General features: G+C 38.0%; 1 protein-coding gene across 1 annotated transcript in view; it reads right to left on the reverse strand.

Annotated features, from left to right (window-relative positions):
• POLR2B (RNA polymerase II subunit B) overlaps positions 1 to 15,458 on the reverse strand; it is a 57,719-nt gene that overhangs the window by 29,318 nt on the left and 12,943 nt on the right. The window contains exons 7-11 of the mRNA XM_004483866.3: positions 10,045 to 10,209; positions 7,252 to 7,448; positions 6,977 to 7,096; positions 4,417 to 4,603; positions 180 to 323 (exon numbers count right to left, since the gene is read on the reverse strand). Coding sequence (XP_004483923.1) covers positions 180 to 323; positions 4,417 to 4,603; positions 6,977 to 7,096; positions 7,252 to 7,448; positions 10,045 to 10,209 — 813 coding nt within the window. The remainder of the gene's footprint in view (positions 1 to 179; positions 324 to 4,416; positions 4,604 to 6,976; positions 7,097 to 7,251; positions 7,449 to 10,044; positions 10,210 to 15,458) is intronic.

Consider the following 15,458-nt stretch of genomic DNA (forward strand, 5'->3'; position numbering starts at 1 on the left):
ACCATTTTTCCTTAAATTTGATTTCAAAAGATTTACTTATATTTTCCAAGAACAGGATTCTAAATATCTTAGTTCTAAATCACAATGCATAATTAAGTAACACCTAATTTTAAAAGAAATTATACCCTATGTAATTATTAGCTGACTTACTGTCCTAAATGTAAATTCAAATGCATTACCTCTGGGGTCTCAGCAGGACACACCATTCCCCACAATGTATTGTGCAATTGTCTTGGTTTTGCTAGCTTGCCATCTCTACCAATAGGGGAATTTAAACGACGCAGGTGAGAAAGAGTAGATGCAAAAGTCAGGCGGTTTAATACCTAGAAAAAATAGTAAATCTTAAAAAATTTGCATTCCTGTAATTCACACTACCACATTTTGGCAAATATAGGAATGAACCGAGGTCCTATTTTTACATACAATCCAATGAGTGTCAAACCATCTCCATCCCTTCTTTCTCCATCCTTTCCTGGATATCTTGTTCACCCCCATAACTTAACCATCCCTAGAGCAGAGATGGCAAATGTAAGACATGCAGTATAACACACCACATATTTTGTTTATGGTCTGTCTCCAAACACTAGGATGTTAGCTCCAGAAGGGCAGGGAATTTGTTTTGTTTGCTTTTTAGGCAGTACCAGGGTTCGAACCCAGGACATCATATATGGGAAAGAGGCATTCAACCATTTGAGCTATGTCTGCTCCCCAATGAGAGTTAAATTTTTCATTTGTTTGTTTGTTTTAAGGAGATACCAGACATCAAACCTTGGACCTCATACATGGAAAGCAGGCACTCAACCACTTCAGCTACATTCACTCTCCTTTTTTGTTTTGTTTTATTCTTTCATCGTATCCTCTACATCTAGAATGGCACCTAGCATACATTAGGCACCCAGTAAGTGTTAAAAAAAAATTAAATGCTACCAAATTGCACTCCCGTGGCCACAGCAGACATCATTAATCCATCTCAGTACTCTTTCCAGCTAAATCCTCCTTAACCCAGAGACCCAATGCTTACAGGATATTAAGTAAGATAATACTTATAAGTTAGGATAACACTCAGATATAAGGCAGGCAAATCAAGCTCAATATATATATAATAATGAATTCAGGGAAGCGGATGTGGTTCAAGTGATTGAGCTCCTGCCTACCACATGGGAGGTCTGTGGTTCAGTTCCCAGTACCACCTAAAGAAGACACCAAGCTGACACAACAAGATGATGTAACAAGAGACATAAGAAGAAAAACATAATGAGAGACACAGCAAAGCAGGGAGCAGAAGTTCCCAGAGCCTCCTAGAGAAGATAGGCAAGACAGACGGCTGATGCAATGGGCAGGTATGGCAAGCTAACACAACAAGATGATGCAACAAGAGAAAAAGAAGGAAGAACATGAGAGACACAACAAAAGCAGGGAACAGAAGTTGCTTAAGCGATTCCTCTGACACTGGAGGTCCTGGTTTTAGTTCCTCGTACCTCCTAAAGAAACAAGGAAGACAGACACAGCAAGTGCAAACAATGAGAGGGTGGGGAAAAATAAATAAATAAATAACGAATTTGCCATCTTCTCCCAGCCTTACATCAACCCAAATCTCCTTCCTTTTCCTGAGTCTCCTGTCATAGCTAATGGCATCAGGCTTCCCTTAATCTCCCAACTAGAAACTTCAAAATCTTTTTCTCTGACTTCCTCTTTCTACACACTAATAATTATATTCTTTCCATTTTGTTTTCAAATTTTCTAAGCAATTCAACCACTCCATTCTTAATCCATGGCAAGAGACCAAGCCCACGACCTCTTACCTATCTCCACTACCATCTCCTCTAACTCCCTTTGTCCCCTCAATCTACCCTCCATGGTTACAAGAATTACTAAAAACTAGGTATGTCCATTTTACTCATCTATTTAAAAAATATATTTAACAGGTCCCTAACAGCTACAGAGGAGCATGACGTAAAAGCCCTTTTCAATGAAGCCACAAGTAACCAGCCACCATCAGTCTCCCAGCACTCCTATACTCCATCCACATTGCCATATACTGTCTCACCTCCACACCTTTGACCATGTCATTGCCAGAGAACAGAATATGCTTCCCCACTCTGCTCTGCCTGGTGAATTATTATCCCTTCTACAAAAGCAATTTGACCCACCTCCAGGAAGAACTGTTCCCTTGTCTGTACTCTATGTAATTTTCTACCATTTGGCTGATTAATCAGAAAGTCCCACTAAACTTACTAAATATTTCTCAAATTTGACTCCACTCTCCATCTATTAATCTGTTCTAGTTCAGGCCGTAATTATTTCCCAACAATCTTCCTGCCACCCATCTTGCCCTTTTCAAATCTTTTCTCCACATCAACTACTGTGAATCTGTCTAAAAAACACAATGAACAAGTGACTCCCTCTATGAACTTATCCCAGCTCCCCTCTCTAACCCCATTTTCCCACCTTGATCTAAAAACCTTGAACTGCTCTAGTTCAGGAGGTAAGCTCCTCAAGGGCAAGAATGGCAACTCATTCATGTACCACAAACACAAAGTATACCCAATAAATCTTTTATTAAATTAACAGGATCTGAAACTTTTTTTTAGGAGGCACTGGGGATTGAACCCAAGACCTTGTACATGGGAAGCAGATGCTCAAACACTGAGCTATATCTGTTCCCCAATGAGAGATCATTTTTTCATTTGTTTGTTTTTTTTTGGAGAGGTACCGGGGATCGAACCTGGGACCTCTTACAAGGCAAGCAGGAGCTCAACCACTTTAGCTACATCCACTCCCCAGGATCTGAAACTTTAACTTGACTATGAACAGCCTCCCAGAATTTACAGTATCTGGATTTCTAGGGATCAGGAGCATGACGTTAGTGCCTGAATGCCCAATCAGGGCATAGCTTTTTAACTAACTATAGACTAGTTAAAAAAAAAGGGTAAGGGGGAGGGAGGTCTCCACCCAAATTTCATAAAACTAGACAAGTACATACAGGTTTTAAATCTAATATGAAAAATAAATACAAAAAAATAAAATAAAATGGCTAGTGAGACTTTTTAAAAAAGCTTTCCCCATTACACCATCTGAGAAGTAGCTGTAGTAGTCACTGTACATGCAAAGGACTAAATACAGAGGAATCAGTACTAAAAGCACTATATTTTGCAACTAAGAAAGGGAATGTCCATTTATTCTCCATGTAAGCTTCTAATATAGAGATTTTCAGCCATAAAAATTTCCTTAAGATGAGCTGCCTTATCTCTGAAGCAGCTACTCAAATTTAATAAGTATCCTGAACTTCTATACTGCAAACCAAAAACTTAAGTCTCTCTAAATAACACTAATAGCTAATTTAAGAAAAGTTTCATTTTTTAAATTCAAAAGTTCCCAGTGCTGCTGAAGACAGGTTAAATGCCAAAGTATTTGGAATCCCACTCCATCCAAACCACGGCAAGAAGGGTACAGAGGCAGAGGAGGTTTTGGTTTCCTTGGCAGCAGAGGGCATGGTGGTGGCAGAGGTGTACCTTTACCACCCCTCAAGGATTTTGTAGCGGGTTTAGAGATCGCAGCAGCAGAGTTTGCAGATTTTGAATACAGAAAGACAACAAAGTTGCTGCATAGTCTACAAACAAGTGTTTGAACCCAGGTGAATTTCTAGCTCTTCATGGTCCTGAAAATTGGGTTCAGTCTTTGTGAAGATGAAGAAGTGACTTTGCTATGTATTTTTCACCAGCAATGAGTTATTTTGTTTTGTTTTTCTGCTTAATTTCAAAGATATAATACAAGTACTGCTGGGGGGGAGGGGCTCATCTTAAAAAAATGAGCATTAAATATATTTGGAAAAGCAGAATGTTAAATAATTTCTTATGTATAGTTAAACAAAAGCGGTACTCCAGTAGGACTTGTAAGCATTTTTTCATTACTGAGAGGATTTTTTTATCACTAAATTGTATTTGGCAATTACTGCAAGTTGCCTGTAGATGGGGCTGTGATATTGTGTTTTGAGCCACAGAAGATTTGTGTATGTGTGTGTGTGTCTTTCTTTTGTTTTGGAAATCCTGTACTATTCCTTTTGAGGTAGCTTATTTTGTCAGTTAATTAGGACGTCAGATGACAGAGAATTTTCACTCAACTATGTACTCAATAAATACCATTCCTTAGGCAGAGGTAACTCTTTTATATGTTGTAAAATTCCATTATACTCATCACCAAAAAAACATTAAGAACTTTGTATAGGTGTAAAAAAGCAACTCATTTTTTAAGGAATAAACATTTTAAATTGAGCAAAAAGCAAAAAAAAAGTCCCCAGTACTTTTATATTTGGCAAGAATAAAAAAGCAAAAAAATTTACATCCAATGACTAAAATAATCCACTACTCGTGTAACATTTTTCCTATCAAACTTAAAAGTTAGAGTTGACACCCTTACCTGAGATACTCCAGCTCTGGCTTGATGAGCTTTCTTTTGGTCACCCCAATTTCCAGTAGCTAAAGAGTATTTTAGGCCATCAGATATAATCTTTGTTTTAACTGCCAATTCCAAGTTAAAGTCCTTTCCTCGATCAATAAACTTCTGTGCATAGATGCGTACTTCTTTAAGCAAATTCTTAAACATACTGACAAACAAAATGGTACTGTTTTAATATTTAAGGATCTACAACATGCATACTTCAGACAAGGGATAGGGAGGGCTATTACTCTTTTATGTATATACGATATATACAGTAGTACAGAAACATACATGGGAGGGCAATAAGGGGAAAATATCTAAAACAGCTCTTTAATGGGGCTATATAAATAGTCAAAAAAAATACCAACCTAAAACATACTAAGTAACAGAATATATGAAAAATACTGTTAATATTAATACACTTTTTATATTTGCTTTCTACGTATTTTCTTATAAATTTTTTCTAATTGTAAATGTATTAGAGAAAATATGGGAAACATAAAAAAAAAAATCATGGACAGTTATTCCAGACATAATAAAACTTCATTATTGATCTAAGTTTCCCATATTTCCAAGAACCAGAGGCTGATCACAGATTCAGGAAAATTTCTGCTTTAACATGAAGTAATCTCTGTTCTTTGGAAGTCCCCAAAAGTTACTCAAGGTTTAAGCATTCCACAAATCACATTTTCAGCCCACTGCAGTAAAAAAAGAATATATCAAAAATAAAATAAAATAAAAATACTACTATAGGGAGGTGGGAATGTGGAGAAGCATGGGAAAAATACAACTGGAGTGAACTATGTAACAGTAATAATGTAATATTCGTGCATCTATACCAAAGATGTACTATGTTGATAATGGGGGAATATGGAAAATGTATGCCAAATGTATGCTATGGACTATGGTTGGTGGTAATAATCTGATGGTATTATCTCATAATCTGTAACAAATGTTCAATACAGCAAATGTTGCAGTGGTATGTTGACAGAGGAGTTGTATGGGAATTCTGCACATGTGCATGATTGTTTTGTAACTTTACAACTTCTGTCATAACATATTTAAAAAATAACAGGGGAGGCAGATGTGGCTGAAGTGATAGGGTTTCTGCCTACCATATGAGAGGACCTGGGTTCGATCCCTGGGGCCTCCTGGTGAAAAAGGAGAGGAGAAAGTGTGCCTGCGTGGCGAACCAGGGCCTATGTGGCAAGCCGAGTGCCCGTACGGCAAACTGAGTGCCCGTACAGTGAGCCGAGTGCCAGTATGGCGAGCCAGTACCCGTGCAGCAAGCCGAGCGCCTGCGTGGTGAGCCAGTGCCCGCACAGCAAGCCGAGCGCCTGAGTGGTGAGCCAGTGCCTGCGCAGCAAGCCAATGCCCATGCAGCAAGCCAAGTGTCTGCGTGATAAGCCAGGGCCCATACAAGTGAGTCACAAAGCAAGATGATGACACAACAAAAGAGACGAAGGGGAAAGTCAAGGTAGAGGTAGCAGAGACCAGGAACTGAGGTGGCGCAACTGACAGAGGTCTCCACATCAGAGGTCCCCAGGATTGAATCCTAGTGGAGAAAGACAAGAGAAGACAAAAGAGAAATAGATACAGAAGATGACACAGCGAATGGACACATACAGCAAAAACAGCAGAGCAGGGAGGGGGAGGAGAAGAAAAAATAAATAAATTAGGTACTTAAAAATATATATATGGTGGGTGAGAGGAAAAATACACCAAACTAAGATAAGGACTATAGTTACTTACTAAGATTTTGACAATATTCTTTCATAATTTATAAAAAAAAGCCTCACGACAATGCACGGTGGTGGTGGTAGGTTGATGCATGGGACTCCTGTATGATGTTATGCATGTTTGCTTTGTAACTTTACATATTACTATACACTTATAGTTTATGTATGAGTCATATACTTCAATAAACTAAAAAAATAAAAATCACACATAACCCCATTAATGTGAGCCACTGTTAATATTTTTATATACTTTCCTCTATCTTCATGGGTATGTTTTTATAAAATGTAAAAGCACATTAATAAAAATCCCACTATCGGCACTAAAAAAATCAAAGCAGTAATTCAGCTTTCTCAAACACCTTATAAGGCTACCAGAGCAATAAAATATATAAAGAAGTAATAAATTATCTCAGAATCTTGACATTTCCAGACATGAACCAGAACTAAATCTCAGCAAACTTCCTAAGAACTCAATATGGATGTTAAAACAGTACAATGCAGAAGCAGATTTGGCTCAATTGATAGAGCGTCCGCCTATGATATGGGAGGTCCAGGGTTCAAACCCTGGGCCTCCTGACCCACATGGTGAGCTGGCGCACGCACAGTACTGATGCGCGCAAGGAGTGCCGTGCCATGCAGGGGTGTCCCCCACATAGGGGAGCCCCACACACAAGGAGTGCGCCCCACAAGGAGAGCCATCCCAGGTGAAAAAAGCTGGCACTGCACACACAGAGAGCTGATGCAGCAAGATGACACAACAAAGGGAGACACAGATTCCCAGAGCCGCTGTAATTTCTTACCCTCTAAATAAGAATGCAAGTAATGGCCCAGCGAGATCCAATCTCTTGTTTCCGTAGTGATCTCTGTCATCTAGTTCTCTTCTACCCAAAGCTGCTAGCAGTAACCGATGAACCATATACCTTTAAAATAAAATAAAAGATGTGAAAGAGGAAACACATGGATTTTTGGCTTTGTTTTTCTTCTGAATTTATATAGTAAAAATATCAGTTTTAGTTTTAATGGAAAAACTTTATTTTCTCTTAGCAAAGAATTTAAAACAGGAAAGTTAACATACCCCAAGAAATAGGCTTTTTTGGTCTCACAAAAGTCACTGACACCAACATGAGGGAGCATTTCTTTTTGTAAGACTTCTTTTGCATATTTAATTCTTTTCTCTTTAGTAACACCAGGCTTTGCTCCTCTTGAACCAATGAAATTTAGTGCAACATTCTGTTCTTGGATAACAAAAGCTTCATCAAGGGAAGGTTTAACCTATCAAATAATTTAAAAAGTTTTTTTAAATTCATATTTTCACCTTGAGTTAACCGTTTCTTATAACATGCTAAAGAGCCCTATAAACTTAATGGAACAGGCAAATATTTTTAGAAAATATTTTAGAAAATTTAGAAAATACTTTCTAAATATTTTTAGAAAATCAAGGAATCACAAAGTAATAGAAAAGGCCTTAGAGAGGAAAAGACCTCTGACAAAGTCCACTCATCAGTAGAGGCAATTATATTTCCTAGAAAAATACAAATAATTCCATTACAAAGAGTAAAATGTGTTTTTCTTTGTTACATTTTAATGACCAATGGTAAAACATAATTCCTTCTTCCCAATATCTAAAATCAATTTAGAGAAGTTTAAGTCAAGTTAAAATTTATTAAGTTACTATATATATATATATATATGCCAGATTGTTTTCAATCTTAGTATTAAGAAGTTTTTGATCTATTAATAAATCCAGTCAATATTCTGTAAAAGAAAATACAGTCAATTCTCATTACTCACGGTAGTTATGTTCTATAAAGTCAGAGAACACTGAATTAGCAGATACTGAATCAGGTCCTTCTGACCTATGCTATGTCTGTATCACTGATCTACAAGTTTAGACATGAAATTCCAAACACGGAACCAAAAGTTCAGAAGAAGGTCATGTAAACCAATCAAAGCAAGAACACAGATAGCATGGTAATGAAAGTAATCTCTTTAAAGGAAATCACCTTTGCTGCTAGGAAATTGTTTTGTTAAAGTTAATGACTTGAGAAAAGGAATATCGATAATACTAACACTTAGGAAAAAACTTAAAGTACTTTTGTACAGTGAATGTTTGATCCAAACACATAAAAACTGGCCTATGCTTCATAAGAGGAGAAAGAAAAAATAATTTTCAAAAAGACAATAAATATATATAGCCAATCAGGTCTTACACTTTATTAAGAAAATTCCAGTTTGAATACTGACTGACCTCAGTGAAAGTCAATCATTTGAGATGCCTTTTGGATAAAAGATAATATATATAATCTCTTGTTCCATAAATTGTATCAGATTTTTAAGTATTAAAAAAACTTAAAAGGCAAGTAACTATTAGTAAAAGCTGAACGTAAAAGCTAACCAGAACCTATTTTTTTTTCATGCAACCATACCAATAAATACTCTAATAAACCTAAATAAAACCTAATTTCTATGTTAATGACAAACATTTAGCCTGCATTTCACCTTACTTCTCTATAGTTTTAAAATCACAAAGCATAAATGTACTTGTTCATTACAATTCAGGATATCTTTAAGAATATCAACTATTATTCAGGTAAGGCTAATCACTGGAAAATTTTAATGCGGAACTGAATATTTATCTAGCCTCAAAAAACTTTCCCACAAAAACAGCAACTTTAAGTAAAGGAATGGAGCAGACACCAATGTAAAGTGATCAAAGTTGACATCACCAATAATGTGACAAAATAACATCAAGTAACTCCTGATGCAAAGTCCCAGGAAGCATACAATATTACTTATGTCTTTTTCCTGCAGAAAATGTATAAACTGAATCTAATCATGAGGAACTATTAATATCAGAAAATAGAGAATTAGGGAAATTCTACAATATAAACGACTTATCCTCTTCAAAAATTTCAATGTTATAAAAGAAAAATAAAGGCTCAGGAAAGATTAAAAGAGATTAAAGAGACATTAAAATACAATACATGATCCTGACTGCATCCTGTATAAGAAAGAAAAATGCTATTTGGGAGGGGAACAGATGTGTCTCAAGCGGTCGAGCACCTGCTTCCCACATGGGAGGTCCCAGATTCGGTCCCTGTCCCTCCTAAAAACAAACAAAAAAACCAACTCAGGAGCCAATGTGGCTCAGTGGTTGAGCACCCGCTTGCCTCATACAAAGTCTAAGGTTCAATCCCCAGCTACACAATCTTAAAAAAGCTATTAGGGACATTAATGGGATAACTGGCAAAAATCTGAGTAATATATGTAGACTAATAGTATCGCACCTAAGTTAAATTTCCTGATTTTAAAAATTGTACTGTGATTATAAATGAATGTCTTCTCAGGAAATACACACAGGAATTTAGGAGTAAATTTACTCTCAAATCGTCCAAAAATAATAATAATGTAGGTAAGTAAATAAATAAAATAAATGTGGCAAAGGTAACAAATGATAAATCTTGGTGAAGGGTATACTGGGGTGCTATACTCATCTTGCAACTTTTCTATAAGTTTGAAATTACTGCAAAATAAAATGTTAAAAAAAAAAGGATACCAACTACTCATTTTCCCCTTTTACTAAATTGCACCAGACTGGTGTGCTTTTATGATTGTCCTTACTATTGAATCTTCTTGCTGCAGTAAGTGAACTCTGCCTGCCTCTAATTTTCACAATTATTTTACACAGAATTGTCAGAATGGAGACCAGGCAGGGCTAAATGGTTTCACTACACAGTGAAAGGCATGGGATTTGTGAGAGCTAAATTGCTCTCCAGAGTAGCCTTCTACTATGTTTTACTGGGTACCAACAATCAGTAACTTTAAATCTCTTGTAAAACACTATGAATATATTTTGCTTTCACATTACCATTTCCATCATCTCTGGATCTTCAAAATCATAAATAATATGCTCTAAAATATCTCTGTCAGACACAAAACCTAATGCTCGGAACACAATAATGATGGGAACTTCTTGCTTGATATATGGTAGAGTTGCCACAATGCGCTGACCAATAGCACTCTTTTTTGCACCCTAGAAAAAAAATCATTACAACATAAGTATTCAGAGCTTACAGTCATACAAAAACATCATGAGAGTCATTCAATATGTATGGTCATTGTATATATTTTAAAAGAAACATGCTTCCTCCAACTCTGAGGAAACTCCTTTGGCTGCTTTTCAAACATTGGAAGACATTTACTATTTTAGACAGGCAGATCATTTAGACCTGAGAGATCTTCCATTTCTCTACTATCTGCCTGCCAAGATTCTCTTAGAATTACCCAATACTATATTTGGGGATAACATCTGACCGCAAAAAAAACATGAACATTACTCCCACACACCTCCAAAAAAAAAAAAGCTTAGGGAAAAGAGAAATAGCTGAGGGGTAAAAATGGTAGAGAAAGCATGGATAGATAAAATGTGGGAAAAAGCTAAGCAAAGAATGAAAAAACTGAGAGGTGTTCTGTGAAGTCTGTCATTTAAATAACGTTTTAAAATTAAACAGCCTTTTTTGCACAAACTTTTTTTCTGATTTCTCTCTCTTTATTGTATACATATATAAAAACAAAATAAAAGTTACTGGCCAACACTAGTATACCGATGGCACCTGGTTTGTCAGTTTTAACCCCATATCTTTCTTTCAATATCAAATTCACGCACCTTTTCTTAGCTTCACAACCCTACATTATCATGATCTCTCTAATTAACAACTTCTGTCTTCTTCCTTGCACCTCCTTAGAACCCTTATTACATCTCTTAAAAACCTTATTTGTTTACTAACAACTTCTTATAAATGACACCAAATCTTAGAACTTATTCCTAAATTCTCAGTCCATATCTCCAACTACCATTTGATTGTTTCAACCTGAATATCAATTCTTCTATTCAGTCTATATTATTTGTTTCACCATAGATCTTTTCACAGAAAAAGTGGAATATTAAAATATGCCTGTATCATACACTCTATCCCCAAAAATTTGTCTAAAACTGAAATCACTATTCTCTTCAAAAGTCAGTTTTTAGAAATCCTCTATTTTATCACCATTTTCTGAGAACTTCAGGATAGAAACCATAAAATCTTTTTTTTTTTTTTAAAGATTTATTTATTTATTTCTCTTCCCTTTCTCCACCCCGGTTATCTATTCTCTGTGTCTACTTGCTGCCTCTTCTTTGTCCACTTCTGAGGTGTCAGCGGCACAGAAATCTGTATTTCTTTTTGTTGTGTCATCTTGTTGTGTCAGTTCTCCGTGTGTGCAGCACCACTCCTGGGCAGGCTGCACTTTCTTTCGCGCTGGGCGGCTCTCCTTACGGGTGCACTCCTTGCGCGTGGGGCTCCCCTACGCGGGGTCACCCCTGCATGGCAGGGCACTCCTTGCGCGCATCAGCACTGCGCATGGGCCAGCTCCACATGGGTCAAGGAGGCCCAGGGTTTGAACCGCAGACCTCCCATGTGGTAGACGGACGCCCTAACCACTGGGCCAAGTCCACCGCCGAAACCACAGAATCTTAAGTGACTCATCCTCATCTCATACTGTATCAAACTTATCACCAAATTCAAATGATTTTTCTTTCTTTGCCTCTAATTAATTAGTTTTACCCACAGCTGTTATAGTAATTTCCCTAAAATCCTATGTTCATATCTTTGTCCTCCATAATCCAGGCCAATGCTTCTCAACAAAACAATGCACATAACAATCACCTGGGGACCTTTTCCAAATACCTGGCCTCTCTCCATCCCCCAATTTGATCTATTAGGTTTGAAAAGGGGACTAGCCTTGAGTACTATGAAGAGTATTAAGGTTATTAATGTGAACCTTTAGTAAAGAACCACTAATACAGACCCATCCTGAATCTACCTATCAACCACGATTCAACAAATGCCTTCCAGCCCAGTCAAAGCTATCTTCTGGTGATTCTCCAAACGTGTACTATACTCATCCCAACTCTCCTCCCTCCTTCCAGTTTCTCTGCTTACATAAATCCATACCATTTTTCCAGCGCATATCAAGTTCCACCACCTCTATAAAGCCTTTTGGGACACCATTCTAGTAATCTCAATTTCTCCAAGTTGCTACAAAATTATTACATCTAATTGGTCTCATTTGGTCTCTGCACTGTGAAGCTATCATTTCATGGCTATTACCTTATATTGCAGTAAGACCAGTAACTTCTTAATAAGGACAGTGGGTTTTAATTCTTTCTCACAATACCAGCAGTATTTTACACATAGGAAGAATTCAATATTTACCTTAGAAATTAAGGTTTAGGGAAGTGGATGTGGCTCAAGCAACTGGACTCCTGTCTACCATATAGGAGGTCCAGGGTTCGATACCCAGGGTCTCCTGGTGAAGGCAGGCTGGCCCATGCGGTGAGCTGGCCGATGCAGAGTACCAACCCGCGCAGGGTGCTGCCCCACGCAGGAGTGCCAGCCAACACTGAGAGCTGATGCAGCAAGAGATGATGCAACAAAAAGAGACACAGAGGAGAGAAAATAAGAGACTTAGCAAAACCAGGGAGCTGAGGTGGTGCAAGAGAATGATGGCCTCTCTCCCACTTCGGGAGGTCCCAGGATTGGTTCCCAGAGCTGCCTAATGAGAATCCAAGCAGATACAGAAGAACATACAGTGAATGGACACAGACCGCAGACAAGGGAGAGGGCAGAAATAAAGTAATAAATCTATAAAAAATAAAAATGTATTATGAAAATCAAATGGAAATACCAATTATCAGGAAAAACTCAGTTCCATTTTGAAAAACCATAAAAATTCTTCAAAATGCCTATCCTAAAATAACAAACAAAAAAAATTTTAAAAAAACAAGACAAAAACAAAAAACAAAAAAAATAAAATAAAATGCCTATCCTATGTCTGTATAACTTTTAAAAAGTTAAAACTCTCTAACCTCCAAGTTCCTCATCTTTGTAAGGCTTATAAAGGCAGCATTAGATTCTCTAGAACTCTTTGTAAGAGTCCAAGCTAGAAACTTTAAGGTACATCAAACGGAAAATGGTTAAGAGACTTCTGTGAAGATGGCATCAGAATAGGTAGGCGGGGTTCAACTTTCTCACAAAAACGAAGAAGGAAGGGCAAAAAGCTGTCCAAGGAACCTGCTTTGCGGCTCTGCAGACCAGGAGAGTGCTGCACACTCCCCACGAAGGCGAAGGACAGAGAGATAAAAAAAAACAAAACAAAAACCCTGAGTTACCCCCACAGCCAGCAATAGCACCCATCTCCTACCCTCAAGGCAAATAGCCTGGATCAAACCCCTGGCTCACTGCAGCCAAATGAGAGGAAAACAGACATCTACTCCCTGGGAAGAGGTAGGGTGTGGAAGGGAGCAGAAAGTGGTTTCTCTTCAGTGAATCTGACCAGCAGAAACCACTTTGAATCTCAGCTCTGGCCAAACCAGAATCAGAGGCAAATTTGAGATTCAAAGAGCCACTTCTGCTGAAAAAAATCAGCTAACAAGCACCATCTAGTGGCTAGCCAGGAAACTGCAAGGAAAAAAAACACTTCTGTGTCCCTTAATCTAATCTCCTGGGAGCAGATCTGTGCCCCACTTAGTGACTCCTTGGCCCTATTTTAATAGCCTAAGCTGAGCAATTTTGAAGACTTGCAATAAGTTGAAGTAAAAATCAAAGAAGGGCTGGGGGGAAAAACCAGTAGACAAGAAAGAGAAATTGACTGTCAGAATAAATTCACCAACATATTCAGATGCCTAGACATCAGCAAATAACAAGCCATACTAAGAAACAGGAAGAGATTGTCCCAGCTAAAGGAACAAACCAAATATCCTGATGAGATATAGGATTTAAGACAATTAATCAATGATAATCACACAGATAGGAGTAAAAGGAAGTTTTCTCAACATGGTAAAGTACATATGTAAAAAAAAAACAGCTAACATTATACTCAATGGTAAAAGACAGAAAGCTTTCCCACCGAGATCAGGAACAAAACAGACACCTACTGTCACCACTGTTATTCAATATTGTGCTAGTAATTCTAGCTAGAGCAATTAGGCAAGAAAAAGAATTAAAAGGCACCCAAAAAGGAAAAAAGGAAGTAAAGTGTCACTATTTGCTGCTAAGATCCTATATCTAGAAAATCCCGAAAAATCCACAACACAGCTACTTGAACTAACAGATGAGTTCAGCAAAGTGGTGGGACACAAGATAAATACACAGGGAAGTAGACATGGCTCAGCTGATAGAGCATCCATCTACCATATGGAGGGTCCAGGGTTCGATCCCCAGGGCATCCTCACTTGTGCGGTAAGCTGGCCCATGCTCAGTGCTGCTGCAACACACAAGGAATACCATGCCACACAGGGGCATTCCCATGTAGGGTTCCCCCCCACACAAGGAATACGCCCTGCAAAGGAGAGCTGCCTCACATGAAAAAAGCACAGCCCGCCCAGGAGTGGCACCGTACACACGGAGAGCTGATGCAGCAAGATGATGCAACAAAAAAGAGACACAGTTTTCCAGTGCCACAGTATAATGCAAGCGGATGCAGAAGAACACACAGCAAATGGACACAGAGAGCAGACAATAGGAGGAAGGGGAGAGGAATAAAATAAATTTTTTTTAAAAAAAGATAAATACACAAAAATCAGTAGTGTTTCTACACACTACTGATGAGCAATCTGAGAAGGAAGCCAGATAAAAAATTCCATTTATAATAGTGACTAAAAGAATCAAATACTTAGGAATAACTTAACCAAGGACAAAAAGGACCTGTATTACGAAAACTACAAAACATTGCTTAAGAAAATACAAAAAGACCTAAATAAATGGAAGGATATTCTGTGTTCGTGGACTGAAAGACCATGTCAGTAGGACGCTTTTGGTGGGTGGGGACTCACAGAGAAAACAACATAGCAGAGGAGGTAGGTGGAATTTTAGATGCTGGAATCCCAGGAAGTAAACACACAGGAGAAGAATACAGAGGAACAGAAATGGCCCCAAAGACACGGCAGAGGCCCTGGGAACAAAGAGAGCCTAATAGTCTACAGCTAACCTTGTGGAGAGACCAGAGCAGCAAAGCCCAGAAAGGAATGAGCCCTAGGAGAGAGAAGAAACTTATCCCAGACTACAGCTGACCTGGAAAAAGCCAGGACCACAGAGCCTTAAGAGGAAGAGGGAGGCTGAACCCTTGCAGACATTGGCAGCCATCTTGCTCCAATGTGTGGCAACAGGCTTTGGTGAGGGAGGTAATTAACTTATACTTTATGGCCTGGTAACTGAGGGCTTCTACCCCAAATAAATACCCTTT

This window comes from Dasypus novemcinctus, chromosome 1 (genome assembly GCF_030445035.2).
Source record: "Dasypus novemcinctus isolate mDasNov1 chromosome 1, mDasNov1.1.hap2, whole genome shotgun sequence".
Lineage (NCBI taxonomy): Eukaryota > Metazoa > Chordata > Mammalia > Cingulata > Dasypodidae > Dasypus > Dasypus novemcinctus.